Source organism: Thunnus albacares, chromosome 5, assembly GCF_914725855.1.
Source record: "Thunnus albacares chromosome 5, fThuAlb1.1, whole genome shotgun sequence".
Lineage (NCBI taxonomy): Eukaryota > Metazoa > Chordata > Actinopteri > Scombriformes > Scombridae > Thunnus > Thunnus albacares.
The window spans coordinates 33,536,750-33,560,148 of NC_058110.1; the positions used below are offsets into that span (position 1 = coordinate 33,536,750).

Here is a 23,399-nt window from a genome sequence, read left to right on the forward strand (position 1 = left end):
CATAGGTGAAAGTGTCTAGTTTTTCACAAGAAAATTCAAAAAATAAACACAAGTTTGTGTAATTTCTTAAAGGACGAGTTCGCAATGTGTCAAGTGAGTCTTAAACCAGCAGTCAGGTGTCCATATGAACAGTGAAAGAGGTTTTCCTCGCTGTAATCATTCCTCCTGTTCATACTGGATATTAAAAGATCCTTCAAATGTGCTTTCAATGTTAGTGATGGAGGATAAAATCCACAGTGTGTCCACACAGTCATTTAAAAGTCTCTGTGAAGCTTCTATTCAGCTTCATCAGTCTGAGTTAGTCATATCAAGTGGATATCTGACACATTTACAGTCTTTTTAGCATCAAATTCCCTCTTTGTGTTTCCTCGGACAGTGTTTCCCTGTTGAGCTGCAGGTGGAAGTATAGTAACAAAAAGAGGGACTTTGGCACTAAAAAGACTGTAACGTTGAAAGATATCTACTTGATTTGACTCATTTGGATGCTGAAGCTTCATATTAGCTTCAGATAAACTTTTAAATACATTTTTTGCACAGAAGGAGGACTGTGGATTTTGTCCTCCATCACTTCCATTGTAAGGTCATTATGAAGGGATCTTCTAATGGTCAGTATGAACAGGAGGAATGATTACAGCAAGAAAAACAGCTTTAATGTTCATTTGAGCTCCTGACTGTTGGTTTAAGACACACATTAAAACTGTGAACTCGCCCTTTAAATCATCTGTTGCAGGTTGATCAGTTCAACCAAACATTATAGTTTCAGCTAAAATAAAAGATAAAAAAATCTTTTATTTCAATAATTCACAAGAGAAAAGTAAAAATCAGAGTAAAGTCTGAAAGTAATTAAAACATAATTTTGTGTTGCAGAAACATGTGTTTTTCATGTTTTTCCTGTTTGTTTGTTTCCTGTTTCAACACAACTCAAAGCTGAGATGATCAGAGGATTAATTAATTAACTGAAAAAAATTAACTGGCAACAATTTTCATATTATAATCGTTTAACTTTGAAAGCACAAATCCCAAAAATTCTCTGGTAGCAGCTTCTCAAATGTGAATATTTACTAGTTTTACAGTTTTCTATGACAGTAAACTGAATATGTTCACTTGGTCTTCAGGGAATAATCAACATTTTATACACTGAACAATCAATAGATTATTAATAAAGTAATCAGTCCTCCTATGATGGAATAAAACGACCTGTCCCTCAGTTTTCTGTGATAAAAACACAACTTTACAACTAACGAGCTCAACAGAAACTAAAACCAAACAGAGTCCTTCTTCAGAACCAGGACCAGCAGATGGAGGAAACCCGGGAATGTTCAGCTGTCCACATACTTTCGTCCATGTCGTGTAATTTTCTTTCAGATGTGATCATCAGTTTATTATCAGTGTTTTTTTTTAACATATTTAAAAAACACTGAAAGAAAAGAAAAGACACAGACTGTCGAACTGAACCGTAATAAAAAGATGAAACATGTTCTGCAGCAGCTCTGTCAACAACACCGATACTGTTGCCATGGAAACTGGATGCTAAATAGAGGCCTTGGCGTAAAGAAGCTGAGAGATGACTCTTGAAATAGACTCCCAGCAGGAGCACGTACACACACTGACACACTCACACACACTCACTCACACACGTACACACACGTACACACACTCACACACACACACACACACTCACACACACTCACTCACACACGTACACACACGTACACACACTCACTCACACACACACACACACGTACACACACTCACACACTTCCTGTGTTCGGTTGGATGCATTTTCATGAAGAGGAATGAATGACTGGATGTGATTCAGCAGTGAATCAGATCAGTTTTGTCGGACATTTACAACATTTTACGACGGTTTTCGGTTCAGTTTTCAGTGTAAAACAATAAATTCATCACATCAGCACAAGTTTCAGTGATTATTACTGAACAAACAGATCATTTAATCAATACAACGAGTCTGCAACCATCAGTTTAAAACCTGTTTCTCTTGATGTTCTCATCACTGTTCAAAGTGTCTCTTAAAGGACGAGTTCACAGTTTTAATGTGTGTCTTAAAACAACAGTCAGGAGCCCAAATGAACATTAAAGCTGTTTTTCTTGCTGTAATCATTCCTCCTGTTCATACTGACCATTAGAAGATCCCTTCATAATGACCTTACAATGGAAGTGATGGAGGACAAAATCCACAGTCCTCCTTCTGTGCAAAAAATGTATTTCAAAGTTTATCTGAAGCTAATATGAAGCTTCAGCGTCCAAATGAGTCAAATCAAGTAGATATCTTTCAACGTTACAGTCTTTTTAGTGCCAAAGTTCCTCTTTTTGTTATTATACTTCCACCTGCAGCTCAACAGGGAAACACTGTCCGAGGAAACACAAAGAGGGAATTTGATGCTAAAAAGACTGTAAATGTGTCAGATATCCACTTGATATGACTAACTCAGACTGATGAAGCTGAATAGAAGCTTCACACAGACTTTTAAATGACTGTGTGGACACACTGTGGATTTTATCCTCCATCACTTACATTGAAAGCACATTTGAAGGATCTTTTAATATCCAGTATGAACAGGAGGAATGATTACAGCGAGGAAAACCTCTTTCACTGTTCATATAGACACCTGACTGCTGGTTTAACACACACTTGTCCTTTAAATCTCAGTTTAACACCTGCACGTACCTGCAGGATTTATGACATCACAACTAGTTTGGAGCTGATCGTGTTCCAGTATTCAACTCAGATAAGTGTGATGTGGAAACTTGAAGCCTCCAAGAGCACAAACACTGAGACTTTATAGGCTTTATAAGGAGGAAACATCTGGAGTCCAGCAGGAAAACTTTACAAATCAACAATATTCACATATTCAGAGATTCTGGATTTTGACATTACATAATTAATGTTACCGGTGGAGGCAACTGACAAGTTTCTGAGTTTACTGCATCTCATGTTCTTCATCAGCAGACAGTTTATTCAGTTTACTTAAAAGCCGACTAACCAGTGAAGTTCTGGCATTGAACCGCTGAATAAAGAAAATTAATATGTTTTTATAGTAAATATTTTCATTGTTCCAGATGAGAAAGCTGTTAGCACTTTTATTTCTCCACATAAAACAGACAGGCTGGATTATTACAAATTATTATTATTAAAAAATAAAAATTAAAAACAATTCACATTTCATTTATTAATTTAACTGTTTAATTACATTCTCTGTGAATTTTTGTCTTTTTTTATTATGGTCCAGTGTCACATATTTAAATGTGGTGGAGAATAATTGTATTTTATTAATTTATTTAGTTTATTTTTTTATTATTACTTATGGAAAATACTCAAGTAAAGTACAAATACTTCAAAATTGTACAGTACTTGAGTAAAAGTACTTAGTTACTTTCCACCAGTGGTACTAATGTTATTTTAGATGACACAGAGTCTGTTTAAGGACTCGTTCTGATATATTTTAGACTAAATTTAAGTGTCTTTAGGCAAAAATGTAAAAATGAGAAACCTTGAAGTGCTCAGAATCATGAACATCTGAACTTCAGTGACAACTCGCAACATGTTATAAGGTCAAAAGCTCCGGTAAAAGGACCTTGAGTTGAGATTGTTGTCAGAGAAATGTGAATCACATGACTTTGCTCAGCGGCTCCTCGGCAGCGTGTGAAAGGAACAGCGCGCTCTGACGTCACCGCCCTGCTGTCTCTGCTGCAGAAACACTACAGCGCGTGCGTCAAGTTACACAAAATAAAAGATAGAAAAATACCGGAAGTCAGAGAGAGTGCGACAATTTGCCTTCAAAATAAAGAATCTCATTAAAAAAAAAAAATTCTCATTGTTTTGGATTCCACAGACCAACAGACTGATGTTTGTTTAAAAAATAAAAATTTGATCCTAAAATCAACATTGGTTAAAAAAAAAACTTTAAATATATGTTTTGTTTTGTTTTGTGATCTCATTAAAACTGACACGTAGAAAAGTATTGAAGTGGAAAATCTTCACTTTGACATAAACTGAATATTTGATGAAGGTGATAAAATACAAAAGTGACCATAAAGTAATGATACTACATCTTATGTTGTATATGTTATATGAGATATACACAAACAAATATATATTCTTTTAGTTGATTAAAAGTCATTAATAAACAGATGTTCAGTATGTTTTGCTACAGAGTGATGATACAGATGTTCAGAGAGGTTTAACTGCCTGTTCAACAAACTTATAAAACAACAGAGATCACAAACGTCATAAATTCAAAATAATGTTTATAAGAAATCTTCATGAAATCAGTAAAAGTCAGAGTGTCGATGAAACAATGTTTTTTTTAAAGCTGTTAAAGAAAGTCCAGAACACAAACAATCTAAATATCTGTAAAGGTACCAAAGTTTCAGAAAATATTCTAACTGTTATTCGCTTTTTTTCCCACAGAAACATTACAGTGGACGTGACCTCGGTGTCATCTTTTTACAGAAAATCTTAACTGAAACATTCGTGAGGTTTTCAGTCACTAAACAAACTTCATCAACTATTCCAAGGTCAATAATGTCTAAACTCCTTTAATTTCATTTCCAATTATTTAGTGTTTTTTGAGGTTTATTCGTCACCCTGGAAACAGCATTTGACAACAATCTCAACTCAAGGTCCTCTTACTGGAGCTTTTGACCCTATCACATGTGAGCTGTCACTGAAGTGTAGATGTTTACACTTTATATGATTCTGAGCACCTCGAGGACTATATAAAATATATATAAAAGATATCAAAATGAGTCCTTAAACAGACTATTTGTAAACTAAAAAAATCATATGAATAAAAATCTCAGTTTAACACCTGAAAGTACCTGCAGGACAGTGGTGGAAAGTAACTAAGTACATTTACTCAAGTACTGCACTTAACTACAGTTTTGAGGTACTTGTACTTTACTTGAGTATTTCCATGTGATGCTACTTTCTACATTTCAGAGGGAAATATTGTACTTTCTACTCCACTACATTTATTTGACAGCTTTAGTTACTTTTCAGATGAAGATTTGACACAATGGATAATATAACAAGCTTTTAAAATACAACACATTGTTAAAGATGAAACCAGTGGTTTCCAACCTTTTTGTCTTTTGACGTCTTACAAAAAGCAGTGTGTAGTCGGGGTCACATTTCACATGTCTATGAGTTGTTAACAGCTCCACCAAATAGTGATTTTTATTAATTTACTGTTAATTTATTGTTAAATTACTGTTCATCTACTTTGCACGTTTTGGTTTTTGCTCTTTTATCCAGACTGTGATTCTACCTCACGCATTACTTTTTGCACATTTATTATTACTATTCTACTTCATAGCAGATTTTACCTTTTTACTTATTTACTTCCTCTTTCATAACTGCATGTTGAGCAATTGTAACAAAGTCATTTCCCTGCAGAGATCAATGAAGTTATTCTGATTCTGAGATTAAATCGAGTCCAGCTGTGGTCAAATGTTTGTTTTAAATAAAACTGAAAGAAGCAAAATGGAAAAAGAAAAACTCTGCAGGCTTTTCAACAAGTCAGTAAAGTTCACATTTGCTGATGAGAATAAATTATATTTTTGATTCATTATTCGGATTTCTGTTTAAAATCCTGGGGGTGATCTGATTATATTTAAAACACTATCAATGCTCATCAATGATTGTTATTATAATCATAAAATTACATTTTGGAGACAGATTTTTCCCTCTAAACTTCTAAACATGCTTTCATTTCAATAAATGTTCAAATGATCCAATATTTACTTTATATCTTTTTTTTTCTTCTTTCCTCTCCCATTAATCATCTCACCACCCCTCAGATTTATCTGCTGACCCTTTGGAGGGGCCCGACCCCTAGGTTGGGAACCACTGGACTAAACTAGCTAACTGTATATAAAGTAGTGTAAACTAGCTCCACCTCCAGCAGCTACAACAGTAACATGCTGCTCTAACACTGATGCTTCACTATTAATAATCTAATGATGTCATATATAATAATATATCAGTCAGAGGGACCAAACCACTACTTTTACTGCAATACTTTAACTACATCAAGCTCATAATACTTATGTACTTTTACTGCAGTACTTTAACTACATCAAGCTCATAATACTTATGTACTTTTACTGCAATACTTTAACTACATCAAGCTCATAATACTTATGTACTTTTACTGCAATACTTTAACTACATCAAGCTCATAATACTTATGTACTTTTACTGCAATACTTTAACTACATCAAGCTCATAATACATAATACTTTTACTGAGGTGAAGGATGAAGGTCATGACCTTTTTGACTAATTTGGAGACTTTTCCTTACAAACTCATGACCGGAAGTCTGTTTGTTTACATCACAGTTAGCTTGACTGTGGTAAAAAGTACTGAGGGGGCGTCCGTCCAAACAGGAAGAAACTGGGAAAACACTCCTAAGTGATGAATTTAGCCTCTAATGGTGGATGTTTTAGTCCACAAGACGCGAATAAACAATCAGGCGGATTTTACAAACTACTTTTTCTCCGCGTCGGAGGACTCTGGAGGCTCTCCGGTGAACTCTGCGGCTCCTGTCCGCAGTCGGCAGCGCTGTTTGGGGGCTGACGCAGGAGAGGAAGGCGGGGGGGGGGGGGAGCTGTCACAGCAGCAAGGCTAGGCTAGGCTAGGCTAGGCTAGGCTAGGCTAACAGCTTTATCCCCCGGGAAACATGGACTTGGAGAAAACTTTGTGAAGTTTAAAAAGACCACCAGCAGACTGACGTTTAAATGGCTGCTCCGGAATCCAACGAGAAGACAAAAAGCACAATTTAACCGCCAAAATACGCGTTAGCCCGGCAGCGTTAGCATTGCTAGTTAGCCTGCTAGTTAGCTCTCATCCAGGCTCTGACAGCGGGGATGCAGCGGAGAGAAAAACACCCCAACATGTAGATAACATCCGCAGAAAAGGACTTAACTTAGATTTTTATGTTAATACAAAGCAATTAGACATCAATTTATACCGTTCGTTATAATTGGCACCAACTTATGTGCGGCTAAAGACTGTAAACGCGTCAGTTAATTGATTTCTGAAACATACTTTTTGGGTGGTTTTTTGTTTGTTTGTTTGTTTTAATAGCTGAGCTAACTTTTAATTTTCGGTGCTGTCGGTGTAGTGTGTTGTTAGCATGGAGGCAGGGGAGCCTGGCAGCAGCTCGGAGCGGTTACATAACGCCAGCAGGTCGGGTCAGAAGCTGCTGAACGTCGCCTCCTCAGCCTCCTCAGCCCGGCTCTGACAGCTGCAAACTGCTCCGACAAACCCCGCTAACAAGACAGACACACAAACACACAGACAGACAACAACACAGCAGCATGGAGGAGGTGTGAGTCTGCTGGGACACAGGAAACAGAAGAAACAAGACTGAACATTGCCCCTTGAAGATGGATTCAAACCCGCTGATAAACGGTGAGAGATGTGCTGCTGATGGAGGGTTCATGCTGTGTGTGTTTGTGTTGCAGCCCTGCATGTGTTGCTGTGCAGCTTGGAGGGAAGAATCAGCAGCAGCGGTAGTGTTATTGCAACAGGTGTGTGGCAGCAGCTGAGGCCTGCAGCAGCTCTGTGTGTGTGTGCTGAGGTGGGATGTTGAAGCAGGTTCTCTCATGATATTAACTGCAGGTTTGGATCCAGACAGCAGCGTGTTGAAACTTGCAGCATGAGAGCAGGTTTACACTAAACCGGGTCAGTTTGTGAATGTGGCTACAGGTGTGATTTCACAGTGAAACACCTGAACCAGGATTTTAGGAGTACTGAGGTCAGATTATGTCTCCTAACATGGTTTAGTTTTATCGATTAGTTGCCAACCGTTAAATTAGTCACCGACTATTCTGATAATCAATGAATCATTTTGAGTCATTTTCTTAGAAGAGAGTGTCTAAGTTCTCTGGTTCCAGCTTCTCAAATGTGAATATTTTCTGGTTTCTTTAGTCCTCTATGACAGTTAAGTGAATATCTTTTGGGTTGTGGACAAAACAAGACATTTGAGGACGTCATCTTGGACTTTTGGGAAACAGGCTTCATCTAAAATGATAAATCCATTATCATAATGATCTGCCAGTTGACTAATTGATTAATTGACTAACTGTTGCAGCTCTATTACTAATACCTCGGGTGTTAGGAAATTATTTTATGACATTTCGTAGATTAATCATTTAGTCTGTGAAATGTCAGAATGTATAAAAATGCCCGTAATAATGTAAAGTCCGAGGTGATGGCTTTAAGTTCCTTGTTTTTTCTGACCAACAGTTCAAAACCTTTTGGAGTCTGTGCTCTCGAATTTATAATTTTATCAGTCAGCCTTAACTTTAAAGAAGCCAACAAAGAAGACGTTTCCACTTTAGCATCAGTTCATGGATGTACGTGTCAGTTACTGATCCATGAAGCGCTCCGTCAGAGAGTATAACACACATCCATGTTCACAGCCCTGAAGCTGAGTTTACGCCAAAAAAATCCATTATCTGATAACATAATGGGGCTCAGAGATAACACAGTGTTATGTTGAGAGTATATCCGCATATCTGAGTCCAAGATAAAAATAAAGCCTTATGAAAGCCAAGTGATCCACAGCGAGGGTGAAATCTGATAAATCAAGAGCATGATTTAGTATTTTTTTGTCCTCCTAAAAACATAATGACATTTATATTATTATCCTATATGGCAAAGAAAAGCAGTAAAACCTCACATTTAATTTTCTCCCGATCAACTAATTAATCAATTGACTATTTGTCGCAGCCCTATTCGAGAAGGAGCGCTCTGCCCGCGCCTGCCTCCGCCGCCACCACCGCAGTAAAGTTCACTTTCAGATAAATGATGGATGATAAAATAGAGTTAACATTATTTCCACTGTGTTGTTTGTACTTCAGCTTCTGCAGCTGCAGCACAGCTGTCCAGTGAAGAACAAACACTGTTTTTTCCCTGCAGCAAAAAAGGAAAATGAGTCAAGACACGTAGACTTCACTAAAACATCTAACATGTCTGTTTAGTTCAGTAGAAATTCACCTGGAAAAACTGGAGCCATAGTTCTAGTTATATCTATTGTTGCTTAAAACAGTATAAATTAATTTTGTTCCTACGCTGAGTGAAATAAAAATAGAACATGTTTTTCATTCTGCACTAAACAAACTACCTGAAAAGACTCAATAAGGTTAAAATGTAAATATCTTGTTCTGTCTGATTAACTGTCAGAAACCCAACGATATTCAGATTACTGTCATGTTTGACACATAAAGGATTCAAATATTCACATTTGAGAAGCTGCCACCACCAAATATTCACATTTTTCTTTTAAAAAAAGACTAAAAAACGACTCACTGAACAGTTATTCAGTCATCAAAATACTTAATTTTATGTCGCTCGACTGATAAAAATAGTCAATTAATTGTTGTTGCTCTAAATGAGTCTCATAAACTGTCCAAGAGTGTTAGATTTGAATTGTAAAGTAAAAAAACGTGTCGTCCTTTTTATGTAATGGAAAAAATGAGTTTATTAATGTACATTATTGAGAAATGGGATTGAAACTCGGTTAATCACCAACTGGTGTTGAAATATGTGAATCCCGACCTCATTACAGAGACTGATTCAGGTCAGGGGTGTAATATCCACACGTTGTCATGGCAACGCTGACACGTGTTCTCATGTGAGTGTTAAAATAGTGTTCGTGAGAAATGACGCGACGGCACATCTCATGTGTGTGGAAGATCCGAGGAGTGACAGAAAAACTGCAGACAGGAAGAGGACAGCAAGGAAAGACGGGGAATTGTAGTACCATCAGTAGTAGTACCATCAGTAGTAGTAGTACTGTCAGTAGTATTTGTCAGTCCCTGGTGTGTTCAGGTCTCCTGCTGTTCTATAGATTTGTGTCGACTGACTGACAGATGGATGTCAGGAAGCAGAGAAACCACAGTGGGACAGGAAGTAGACAGGAAACCACACTCTTCTTCTCTGGTGGGGAAAGTACTCTCGGCGGTTTGGTACTTCCTCTCTCCGTCTTTCTGTCTGTCTTTCAGTGTTTCTGTCTTTCTGTCACTTAAAGACTTTCAGTTTTCTCTGCTTCATGTTCACTTCACAGCCTTAAAAACTACAAACGAACAGTTTCATCTCCAACTGCAGTGATTTAGTTTAGTCGATTCAACTGACTGTCAAATATGACACATTTTATCAATAACGTTGTTTCAGACAGCTGATTAATTTTCTTTTGATCGACTAATCATCCCAGCTCTAGATAAGTCAATTAATTGATTACTTGATTGACAGAAAATTAATCTACAACTATTTTGATAGTGGATTAATCATTTTTTAACTTAAAAAAATCCAAATATTTGCTGGTTGCAGCTTCTTTAATGTGATGATTTAATGCTTTTCTTTGTCATATATGACAATAAACTGAATATCTTTGAGTTTGAGACTGTTGGTCAAACAAAAACAAAGAATGAAGACGTCACCTTTGTTTTCTGATGTTTTAGAGACAAAACAGTTGACTGAGAAAACAACTTGCAGATTAACTGATAATGAAAGTGATCGTTAGTTGCGGCTCTGAAGGGATGTGCAAACCTCCGCCTCTTTGTTCAAAACAATTTATTGAGAAGAGAATCAGCAGATTAATTAGTTGCAGCTCTAATGGGGTCTCAATATTAGGTAAGAAAGCCTTTATCGTTTAAGTAAAGCAAAAAAGTCACCTGGGAAATTATTACAGCTGTTTATCTTTCACCGTTTCATAGTCTTCATCATAGTCTTCATCCTCTGGGTCATGGATAGAGACGTGGAGGAGAGAGTTCAGCATTTCATTAGACAGTGACCCTCTCCAGTCAGACTTTATCCTTTTCATGCAGGAGAAGTTACGCTCACAGCAAGATGTTGACATAAGGAACACGAGCGTGACCTCCATGATCGACCTTGTGTGGGGAAACTGTTCAGGCCGTCTTTCAGCACCTCATAGAAAACTCTGCCGCAACACCTGAGGCTCAACTCCTGATGCCTGAAATGTTGATGCACGACTACTTTGAGGTCAAGCCGCTCCTGTTTGGCTTCTTTAATGGACTTAAAGTCTGTGCATGCCTCGAGGACGTCCTGAAAGTGAGTGACAAAGGTCTTGAGGTCAGTCAGGAACAAAGGTAGCGAGGTCAGCGATGTCCTCTGGCCAGTTGCAAAGGTCAAACAGGGTCATTCATTAAGGCTGCTGAACTGTGTCGGGACATAGTCACCAAAGGTATCGATTAGTTTCTTTTTTTTTACCTTGTGGAAGTCGTCATCATCATCCACCTGTTTCCTGTTGAGCTGCGCGTCAGAGTACCCAGGAAGTGGTCCCACTTCTTCCAGGAAGTTCTGTAGCCGCTGGCCTGGAGCTGTCTGAAACACATGAAAACCTCACTGTCACAATCAATGAAGATAAACATGTAGCACAGAATCAGCTTACGGGGAGTTTATTTTCCCAACTATTTATTTTGTTTACCTGCACGGCTACAAGAGTAGTCGTCTGCAGCCCGTCTGAAACCATCTGTATCTGACAGAGAAGGTTCCGGTGTTTCAGTTCACTGAGGATGCCCAAAAGAAGATGGATGAAGAGGACCATCTTGTACTGTTTCAGACCTCTTGGGTTGGATGGTTCTCAAAATGGACAAGGATGACTAGATAGTTCCTGAGAAGTGCTTTTAAGGCGTGCAGTGTGTGTCACCTCATACCATCGATGCTTCATGGTTTGACTAGATGGATTCTTAGTGCGTTTGCCACAGTCATGAGCTCACAGTTTGTGTTTGGCAGCGGGATAGACTTCATGCTGTCTAACTCTGCAAGCTCAAGACGGTGACCATATGCTCACAAGGGATCCACATCTGGCAGCCACGCCGTTCTTTTGACCTGATGTTACTGAGGCACCATCACATCTAAACCCAACAAACCTTGGGTAAGACCAGTAATGATGGCGTCCATGATGCTCTGGCTGTTGGCATGCTGTAGTCACCATGTTTACGATGTTGTTATCAGGTAGCCTGTTGTCCACAAAGGTGATGTAAATGATCTCTTGACCCTGCGTGGACCAACGGAGGTATCTGACATGATGGAGAAAAATCTTGCAGACTTGTTCTTGTCCTCCAGATCTTCTGTCTGAGCGACGTTCTGAATGAATGTGCTTCAAGCGTGGTTGTTTTTATTGGTGTTATTTTCTGACCATTCAGAAAATAACACCAGTAGGATATATTGAATAGTTTTAGTGTCTCTTTAACGTCTTCGTCCATCCCTCAAGGACAGACGGGCAGAGCTGCTTTCTCAGGATTGACCTGTACGTTGAGAACCTTTTCACAGTCAATGTGAGCTGAGGTCAGAAGATGACTCGGTAGTGTTCTCACCCTTGTTTTGTTTCCGTTCACACCAACAAACAATGTGTCGTTTGCTTTTGTTGGCACATGTCAGCATTATCTCGGCATCAGCATCATATTCTGTGAAGGAGTATCGACGTTTCCATTCAGGAAGCCATTTCCGTTTCTGAGTTACCTCGTAGTCCTCAGACACTGGAGGCTCCTAGAGACAAAACAAATACATAATAAACTAATAACAAAGTAATAAAGTAATATGATAGAGTAAAATCAAATAATAAAACAAATAGTCAGTAAGCGGCGGCTAATAATACTAGTAATGAAAGGCCTTTGAGTCAGATAGGCAGGGAAAACCCTGACATATCACGGCGATGATGGTTGACTTCATCTTTAATTTGAGTTGTGATGTTTTAAATGTGCAGCCGTTCGTAATAACAGCTGTCAGAGAAAATCAGTGAGTTTTTTTACAGACATGTAAACTGCAACATGACTGGTTTGTGGAGGCAAACAAGCACAAGACGTGTTTCTGATTTGTAGTCTGTGTCTGTAGTTTTGTCGTTTTTGTCTGTAGGTTTGTAGGCTGTGTTTGTAGTTTAGGTCTGAAGTTTTGTAGTTTTTGTGGTTTTATAGTCTTTCTCCTTAGTTTTTGTTTTCAGTTTTGTAGTTTTGCTCTGTACTCTTTTAGTCTGTAGTTTTGTAGATTGTGTTTGTAGTTTTGTAGATTGTGTTTGTAGTTTTGTAGATTGTGTTTGTAGTTTTGTTGTTTTTGAATAAAGCAAGCTTATACCACTAGCTTTATTGTTGTTATAAATTTGCAGCTGTCTCAGAACTGGGTCTTGATAACCAGTCTTCACCCCAGTTTGTTTTTTAATCAGATTTCCTGTTTGTTTGTAGCTGTGTACAGTTGTACTGGTCAACTCCCAGTATGAGGTGAACCAGCCTGGGATTAAAAGCAGCATGCAGCTCCATAAACTGTCTCTGTGGAAGTAAAACATAAACAGTTTCTACCTTTTGTCATAGAGACGGCTGGAGGACAGAGATAAGCTGCTGCACACACACACACATGCACGCACACACACACACACACACACACACACACACACACACACTGTGTCCTTGTATCTGATGTGTTTTTCCGTCTTCATGTGTGAATCTCGCTGCAGAGATCAGGTTCAGGTTCTCTCTCTCACTGACAGGAAGTAAAGGACACGCCGAGGCTTCTACTGACGCTTCTACTCTGTTATTACTGAACAAACCGAACATTTGCTTAAACACAAAGACAAACTGTCAGTCAGATGCAGGAGAACAAGCCGAGCTGTCAGCCCCGCGGGTTTACGAAGGCGGAAACATTCGTGACATCTTTCAGGCTGGTTATAAATTTGATTTGGGCGTCACAGTTGATTGGATTCTAATTATATGTCAGTCGCTGCTTGTTGTCCACATTAGATGATAATAATAAGATTACAGGTTTGGTTTTTATTAACTAGAATCAGGACATTGACATGAGTGTAAATTTTAGTCAAATTAACTTATTTTTAGTCAATGAAAACTGACCGGACATCGTAAGTTTTGTGACGTCTAAGCCTCATTCACATGAGATTAACATTCATTCTTCTTCTCTGAGTCATAATAAATCTTAACACACAGCCATGAAACACATATTCATATCATTCAGTGTGACTTATGCCTCCGGAGGATATCATTATCGCCAATAAACCTCCATAAATCTTCTTAGAAATCAGAGAGAAAAAAAAGAGGTTGCAGAACTTGTTTTCTTCAGTATCACAGTAATCTAATGATAGTTGTCTCTACATCCATGTTACACTGCGAACAGGAGCTGCTAACAGCTGATTCAGCAGACTATTTATGGATATTATTAGTCAAAATGTGAACAATTACGGTCTTGTTCTCCTGATATTTGTTCCCAAACATTCCTCTAATGTTAGTGTTAGCGTGTTTTCCATCTATCAGATTAGCAAAAACATTTCTTAAATTTCCTTCTTTTTCACATAAAAACAGATTTCACAACAAGATGATAAAAGAGATTCGTTTTCAAAACACAAGGACGTCACTCCAGATGGGATTTAAATTACACGGAGGAGCAGAGAGTTCACTGGAAGAAAAAAACAACAGTCGGGTCATTGCAGCTGTAATTATTCTTGGGTTGGAGGTGAAAATGAGCCGTAAACAGAGAGAGAGAGAGAGACTGGATTAAAATCACTGAGCAGCAGGTGGTGTTCAAACCTCCCCTCCCCTCCAGACACAGACCACGTCCACACTGAGCCGCCTGAATCCATAAACACATCCTTCTCTCTCCGTTTTCTTCTTCCATCCAGACTAAAACTGTGTTTTTCTCCCCTGTAAACTGCGGCCTCCAGAGCGTGTAAATATGTATTTTTTTTGCTCGAAAACAACATTTTAGAATTAAGCCGATTTAAAGGAGGAGTTCACAGTTTTTCAAGTTTTTCAACAGTCAGGAGCCCAGATTAACATTGAAACCTGTTTTTCTGGCTGTAATCAATCCTGTTCATACTGACCATTAGATCCTTTCATAATGACCTTACAATGGAAGTGATGGAGGACAAAAATACATTTAAAAGTCTCTGTGAAGCTTCTATTCAGCTTCAGCAGTCTGAGTTAGTCATATCAAGTGGATATCTGACACATTTACAGTCTTTTTAGCATCAAATTCCCTCTTTGTGTTTCCTCGGACAGTGTTTCCCTGTTGAGCTGCAGGTGGAAGTATAGTAACAAAAAGAGGAACTTTGGCACTAAAAAGACTGTAACGTTGAAAGATATCTACTTGATTTGACTCATTTGGACGCTGAAGCTTCATATTAGCTTCAGATTAGCTTAGACTTTTGCCTGTAGGAATTATTATGGCAAGAAAAACCTCTTTCAGTGTTTAACCTTTGTATTACAGTGTTATTTGCAGGTTTATCAGTCAGGAGCCACTGCAGAAATAGCAGCTTTTCTATTACACATTTCATGTATGTATGTATGTATTTGTTATAATCACAGTATGTAAATCATCAGCTCTACATGTTCTATACACTCTTATTTTTAGTCTTAATTAAAAAGTATTTGTTTCTGCTATAACAGTTGTTTAGCAAATACATGTGAAACAGACCCAAGATGTTTGATCAAGATTGTTTAATCAAGATGACTTTGTGACTTTGTGTAAAATGAAACATCCTGGACAAATAATACACCTGAAAATCAAATACTGAACAATATTTACTCACTCTGAAATAACTTTAGTGCACTTTCAGCACGGAAAAACACATTCGTAACAGGTCTGCAAAACATAAACTTGATTTGTACGTCTCTCTGATCAACACTTCTAACCTTTTGACGTTTGCCAAATCAACTATTTAGTCCTCCTCCCTAAACTTTTAAATACATTTTTTGCACAGGAGGAGGACTGTGTTGTTGTAATATTGCATGCTGAAGCTTACAATATTATCCTTAAATCATGTACTGAAGTAAATATCGCATCATGCTTAATTTGACACCGATTGAAAGAGCGTCCTCTCATAAATACCTTTTTGTTTCTGGATAGACGACAAGCTTTACTTAAAAAAAAAAAAAAAACACTGATGAAATGTCAACACTAAGTCTTTAAAAGCAAAATTGGCATCTGTTATAGAAATAAGGTTGGTATTAACCAAAAATTATAGAAAGCAAAGTGCTCAGTCAGCCTTTTTTTTATCTGTTCTGGACTGTGGTGATGTGATTTATCTGCACCTCTCAGACCTCTGGATGCAGTCTATCATTCAGGTTCATAACGGGGACGACTTCAGAGCGCGTCGTTAGATTCTTTATGTGAGCTGTGAGAAGACAACAGCGCTGCATCCTATTTATACACAAAGCTCTCCCTGGCAAACTTCCTGGGTACCTGACATGTTTTATTAATTTTAGTTCAATTTCACACCGCACTGGGTCCCAAAAACTGTTTGGTCCTTGAATATCAATGTGTTGGTTAGCGCTGAAATTGGGAAAATGGCTTTTAAATATGATGTTTCACACACATGCAACAACTTGCAGGAGATAGTCTGATCTCTTTTAATCATTACAAACATCTTTTAGCTGACATATGGCTGCTGTGTGAATGTGTGTGTTTAAGTTTCATATTATGTGCTTTTGCTTTTATTGTTTCTTTTATTTTATACTTGTAATCTGGGCAACCTTGGAAAAAGCGAGCTCTCTTTCAATGTCTTACCTTGTATAAATAAAGGTTTGAATGAATGAAAGCTGTGCGGTTTTCACAGAGCAGGAAGAACGGAGCCAGAATAGTCGTATATTTTAATATTGTCCTGCCTGTTTCAGGACGAACTGCTGCAGCCTCTCCAAACCTCTCTCTTGTCTGTTTTATACGTCTCTCTCGCACGCCGTACTTTTCCCCTTGGTTACCATTGATAAAAGGTCTCTCACCATGGCGATGGTTTCCTAGGTGTTTGATAGGTTAGTTACGTAACAGGTCAGCCGATGGTAATGAGGCTCATTTGCATGCCTGACCGGCATCTCTCTCACTGTAATCTGTTTTATGGTGACCTTTCCAGGAGGGCTGGTCAGGGGTTCAGTCTGACATGAGGAGCACTCGTTAGAGTCGATCCACTGTGTGTGCGTGTGTGCGTGTGTGTGTGTGTGTGTGTGTGTGCGTGTGTGTTTCTGTCTCTTCATCCATGATGCTGTGGCAGTTTTACACCAGACTTCAGTCACCGTTTCATTCATCTGTCTGTCTGTCCACCTTTGCATTTGTTAATCTGCCTGCATCTGTTAGACGGATGAATTGTGTGTTTTAAAGAAGTTTGGTTTATTTTGTTACACTAAAAACGGGTTTTGTTTGTTTTTTATTCCTCAAAATGAGGAGTATCGATTTAGTATTGATCCCAAAACTCAGTCTGTCTGTGTGTCTGTGTGTCTTTCAGCCATGGACCCGTCCATCACACTGTGGCAGTTCCTGCTCCACCTGCTGGAGGACCAGCGGCAGCGTCACCTGATCTCCTGGACGGGCGACGAAGGAGAGTTCAAGCTGCTGGACGCCGAGGAGGTGGCGCGACTGTGGGGCCTCCGCAAGAACAAACACAACATGAACTACGACAAACTGAGCCGAGCGCTGAGATACTACTACGACAAGGTACCGCCGATAATACTACTGATAACACTACTAATAATACTACTGATAATACTACTGATGATAATACTGATACTACTGATGATACTACTGATGATACTACTGATGATACTGATAATACTGATGATACTACTGATGATACTACTGATGATACTACTGATGATACTGATAATACTGATGATACTACTGATAATACTGATGATACTACTGATAACACTAGTAATAATACTACTGATAATACTGCTGATGACACTACTGATGATACTACTGATAACACTAGTAATAATACTACTGATGATACTACTGATAATACTACTGATGATACTACTGATGATACTGATAATACTGATGATACTACTGATAACACTAGTAATAATACTACTGATGATACTACTGATGATACTACTGATAACACTAGTAATAATACTACTGATGATACTACTGATGATAATACTGATAATACTAGTAATAATACTACTGATAATATTACTGATGATACTACTGATGATACTACTGATAATAATACTGATAATAATACTGATAATACTAGTAATAATACTACTGATAATAAAATGATAATACTAGTAATAATACTACTGATAATACTGATAATAATACTGATAATACTACTGATAATACTACTGATAATAATACTGATAATAATACTGATAATAAAATGATAATACTAGTAATAATACTACTGATAATACTGATAATAATACTGATAATACTACTGATAATACTACTGATAATAATACTGATAATAATACTGATAATGCTGATAATACTACTGATAATACTGATAATAATACTGATAATACTACTGATAATACTGATAATACTGATAATACTACTGATAATAATACTGATAATACTGATAATACTAGTAATAATACTACTGATAATACTACTGATAATACTGATAATACTACTGATAATACTACTGATAATACTGATAATAATACTGATAATACTACTGATAATACTGATAATAATACTGATAATACTACTGATAATACTGATAATAATACTGATAATACTAGTAATAATACTACTGATAATACTACTGATAATACTGATAATACTACTGATAATAATACTGATAATACTACTGATAATACTACTGATAATACTGATAATACTGATAATACTACTGATAATACTGATAATACTGATAATACTGATAATACTACTGATAATACTGATAATAATACTGATAATACTACTGATAATACTGATAATAATACTGATAATACTACTGATAATACTGATAATACTACTGATAATAATACTGATAATACTGATAATACTAGTAATAATACTACTGATAATACTACTGATAATAATACTGATAATAATACTGATAATACTACTGATAATACTACTGATAATACTGATAATAATACTGATAATACTACTGATAATACTACTGATAATACTGATAATAATACTGATAATACTACTGATAATACTACTGATAATAATACTGATAATAATACTGATAATGCTGATAATACTACTGATAATACTGATAATAATACTGATAATACTACTGATAATACTGATAATACTGATAATACTACTGATAATAATACTGATAATACTGATAATACTAGTAATAATACTACTGATAATACTACTGATAATACTGATAATACTACTGATAATACTACTGATAATACTGATAATAATACTGATAATACTACTGATAATACTGATAATAATACTGATAATACTACTGATAATACTGATAATAATACTGATAATACTAGTAATAATACTACTGATAATACTACTGATAATACTACTGATAATAATACTGATAATACTACTGATAATACTACTGATAATACTGATAATACTGATAATACTACTGATAATACTGATAATAATACTGATAATACTACTGATAATACTGATAATAATACTGATAATACTACTGATAATACTGATAATACTACTGATAATAATACTGATAATACTGATAATACTAGTAATAATACTACTGATAATACTACTGATAATACTGATAATACTACTGATAATACTGATAATACTACTGATAATACTACTGATAATACTGATAATAATACTGATAATACTACTGATAATACTGATAATAATACTGATAATACTACTGATAATACTGATAATAATACTGATAATAATACTGATAATACTAGTAATAATACTACTGATAATACTACTGATAATACTGATAATACTACTGATAATAATACTGATAATACTACTGATAATACTACTGATAATACTGATAATACTGATAATACTACTGATAATACTGATAATAATACTGATAACACTACTGATAATACTGATAATACTACTGATAATAATACTGATAATACTAGTAATAATACTACTGATAATACTGATAATACTGATAATACTACTGATAATACTACTGATGATACTACTGATAATAATACTGATAATACTAGTAATAATACTACTGATAATACTGATAATACTGATAATACTGATGATACTACTGATAATACTACTGATAATACTGATGATACTACTGATAATAATACTGATAATACTAGTAATAATAATACTTAAAAATATGACTTTATTATTATTATTGTTGTTGTTGTTGTTGTTGTTATTGTTATTATTATTACTATTATTATTATTGTTAAGGTAATCTACATGCTGTTGTTTCTCAGAACATCATAAAGAAGGTGAGCGGTCAGAAGTTTGTTTACAAGTTCGTCAGTCAGCCCGACCCCTCGCTGCCTGACGGGATACGTAACGGAGACGAGAGCCAGAGGAGGGACAACGCCGACCCAAGCGGCCAATCAAAAGGCCTTGTGGGCGTGGCCTCAACCTGTCCATCAAAGGGTTTACCACAGGTACACTTTGGCATTATTTTCCTTTTGTGGATTTCTGCAGGATATGGAGAAACACACTGATATGATCGCACTGATTGATTGATTGATTGATTGATTGGTTTCTATGTGGATCCCCAGCGCTCCTCACCCAGCAGCTCCCAGAAAAGCTCCCGTAACGACTACATGAAGTCTGGCCTCTACTCCACCTTCACCATCCAATCACTGCAGGCCTCGCCCAACCCACGGCCAATCAAAACAGAGCTGCTGCTGCAACAAGACCCCGCCTCCAAGGTGGACCTTACGGCCAGAGAGGTGAGAGAGAGAGAGAGAGAGAGACTGACCCCAAACATGCGAACAAACACGCTTCGATCTACGCAAAATCGATTTTGCACGTTGTTGTATTCTAGTGTGTCTCATAGGCTTGTGACTATCGATCAGATAGTCAATCTGATTGATAGTCGTGGTCATAGTTGTTTTCAATATTAAGGAACTAAATTGTTGTAGAAAATAAAATCTAAATCTGGTGGAGTGATGGAGGAGGTGATGGGGCTCGTCTATCAGAGATCTCTGGTTATGACAGTAGGTTGATATGAAAATAAAAATGATTGCACAACCCTAGAAATTGGTGAACATATCATTGCACTGTGGAATTTTGAGGACACCCTTATAATAGTACAGGACTGGCGGGCTGCCAAATTTTTAATGCCCAAAATAAAGCCAAATATCCATTCATTCGGAAATTTAAAGCGTTTGGGAGCCCCGAGATGTGAGTCAACCTCTGTGTCGTTGCCTGAGAAACTCGTGGTAGTGCAGCTCTGTTTAAGGAACAGGGTAGTGCATAAAATGTGGCGTAGCAGGTGAGTGAGCAGTGTGAGTGAAAGAGCAAGCGGCAGAAAAGTGACGGTGAATGCGAGTGGATTAGAGGAAAAGGTAAGCAGTGAGCTGTCGATCTGGCAGTAAATGTACAGTACAGACTACAGTGTGTCAGTTAATAAATACTGCAGCTTCTCAAGACATATCTGTTGCTGTTAGCTCCACAGTTAGCGACAGTGGGTTAGCCTAACCTGCAGACGCTAAATAGAGAAATAGAGAAAGAAGAAATGTGTGCCCAACCCCTCCGGCACCACCGCCAGGCCAAAGCAGTCAACCTCTGGGAAACACTGGTAGATACATTAACTCATGCTGTGTGCTGTCCACAGACACACAGATACAACGGCAGGTGATACAGTAACTATAGTGGGCTGTGCTTTGGTCCCATAGACTAAACACTGAGGTGATGCCGCACACAAGTTTGACAAAAAAAAAACAACAAAAACAAAACATTTTAACACAAAGTTCTGCTGTTACTCAAAGCATTAAAATATTCTGATCTCTCTCCTGGCTTTGTTTCCTCTTCCTCTTCCTCCTCTTCCTCCTCTCAGGTCTGTTTATTATCGGAGTCTAAATCCTCTCCATCAGTAGGCGGCGCTGTTGATCCTGCTCTCCAGGTGATCGTCACTCAGCCGTCTCCCTGTCCGACTCCAGCTCTCAGCCCCCAGATACCTGCCAGCACCTCCAGTCAATCACAGGTCAGTAATAGGCCACGCCCCCTCACGGGTCACATTTTAACAACCTTGTTAGCTGTCCTCCAGCGCCACCATCAGGACAATTTTAGCTCCACTGCTGTATGTCCAACAGTTTTCTTTCTTTCTTTCCCAGAATCCTCCTGCTCCTCCGCTGAACGACCCTCCCCAGATTTATCTCACCAGCATCGGGGATCCTTCCTCCCTCACCCCCCTCATCCCCCTAGGTCCCGTCGGTGGGTCGGTGAGTCCCGTCCCTCCGCCCCACGTCGCCATGGGCCCCCAGGTGCCGCAACAGGATGACTGCGGGGGAGTCGCCAACACTGCCAGCTTCCCTCCTCACCCCCACGCTGCTCCTCACCAGAATCATCCCCCGCCCGTTTTCGTCATCATCAACCCTCCTCCTCCTCAGCAGCAGCAGCAGCAGCAACAACAACAGCAGCAGCAGCAGCAGCAGCAACAACAGCAGCAGCAACAGCAGCAGCAGCAGCAACAACAACAGCAGCAGCAGCAGCAGCAGCAACAACAGCAGCAGCAGGCGGCCATGGCGGCTGCGCCTCCCTCCGTCGCTGCTCCTTCTGCTCCAACCACCACACGTCCTCCTCCTCCCCCCATCGTCATCAAGGAGGAGAACCTGCCATCAAGGGAGGAGCTGCTGGAGATGGTGTCTCTGGAGGAGAAACAGGTGAGAGGAGGAGGAGATAAACCATCATCAGTTCATGATTTGATTAACTGGTTGATTTGTTTGACTCGTCTGTGCTCGTCTTTACAGGTTCCTCAGCTGATCTGTGGCTCCGGGGAAGCAGAGCCCCCCCTCACCATCGTGGAGAGCCCGCCCCCTTCCTGCCTGGAGCCTGGGGTCGAAGGTCAACAACCTGGAGGGGAGTGGGGAGCAAAGGGGGAGGCCAAGGACTCGCTAACAGGTAACTCTTTCTTTTCTTTAGGCGTTGCTATGTGGTTTCTATGGAGCTGCTAAGGTGTTATTAGATACTGTTTGGCTTGTTTGTATAGCAGCTGTGTCACTAGCTTGTTTCCTAAATGAAGACTGTCTGCCCAAACATCAGAGGAGATTTTATGGAGTATTTTTTATTTCATTGTTCATTGAACAGGGACGATGCACAATACAGTTATTGTACCAGATATAACTAAAAGTTCACTTCTCTCTCTGGTCCCTGCAGGGCGGATGATGATTTTATTCTTGTTTCTTTCAGTTGTGTGTTTGAGCTTCACTGTGCAGAATGATATTATGTTCAGTTTGTTTTCACCTTCATCTGCCGAAGGAGAAAAGTTTCTCTGAGCTCACCGAAAATCAGATTTTTTAAGGGGCGGGGCCTACGAGCAGGATTTGTGACATCACATCTAGTTTGGAAGCCAATCATGGTCCAGTATTCACACTGAGAACAGACTTTACAGTGAAGGAGGAGACATCTGGTGTCCAGGAGTTAAACCTCTGAAAAGAATGATATTTGCATATATATATATTCTGGATTTTTAATGAGGGAGAAA

General features: G+C 38.2%; 1 protein-coding gene across 2 annotated transcripts in view; it reads left to right on the forward strand.

Moving 5' to 3' along the window:
* The first annotated feature begins 6,342 nt into the window (after positions 1 to 6,342).
* elk1 (ETS transcription factor ELK1) overlaps positions 6,343 to 23,399 on the forward strand; it is a 34,203-nt gene continuing 17,146 nt past the window's right edge. The window contains exons 1-7 of one of the 2 annotated variants that reach the window (XM_044350490.1): positions 6,343 to 7,438; positions 17,268 to 17,476; positions 20,167 to 20,352; positions 20,470 to 20,643; positions 21,753 to 21,899; positions 22,030 to 22,588; positions 22,666 to 22,816. In XM_044350490.1, the coding sequence (XP_044206425.1) occupies positions 7,414 to 7,438; positions 17,268 to 17,476; positions 20,167 to 20,352; positions 20,470 to 20,643; positions 21,753 to 21,899; positions 22,030 to 22,588; positions 22,666 to 22,816 (1,451 nt within the window). In that variant the 5' untranslated portion in view covers positions 6,343 to 7,413. The remainder of the gene's footprint in view (positions 7,439 to 17,267; positions 17,477 to 20,166; positions 20,353 to 20,469; positions 20,644 to 21,752; positions 21,900 to 22,029; positions 22,589 to 22,665; positions 22,817 to 23,399) is intronic. The other variant, XM_044350489.1, reaches the window with a different exon arrangement.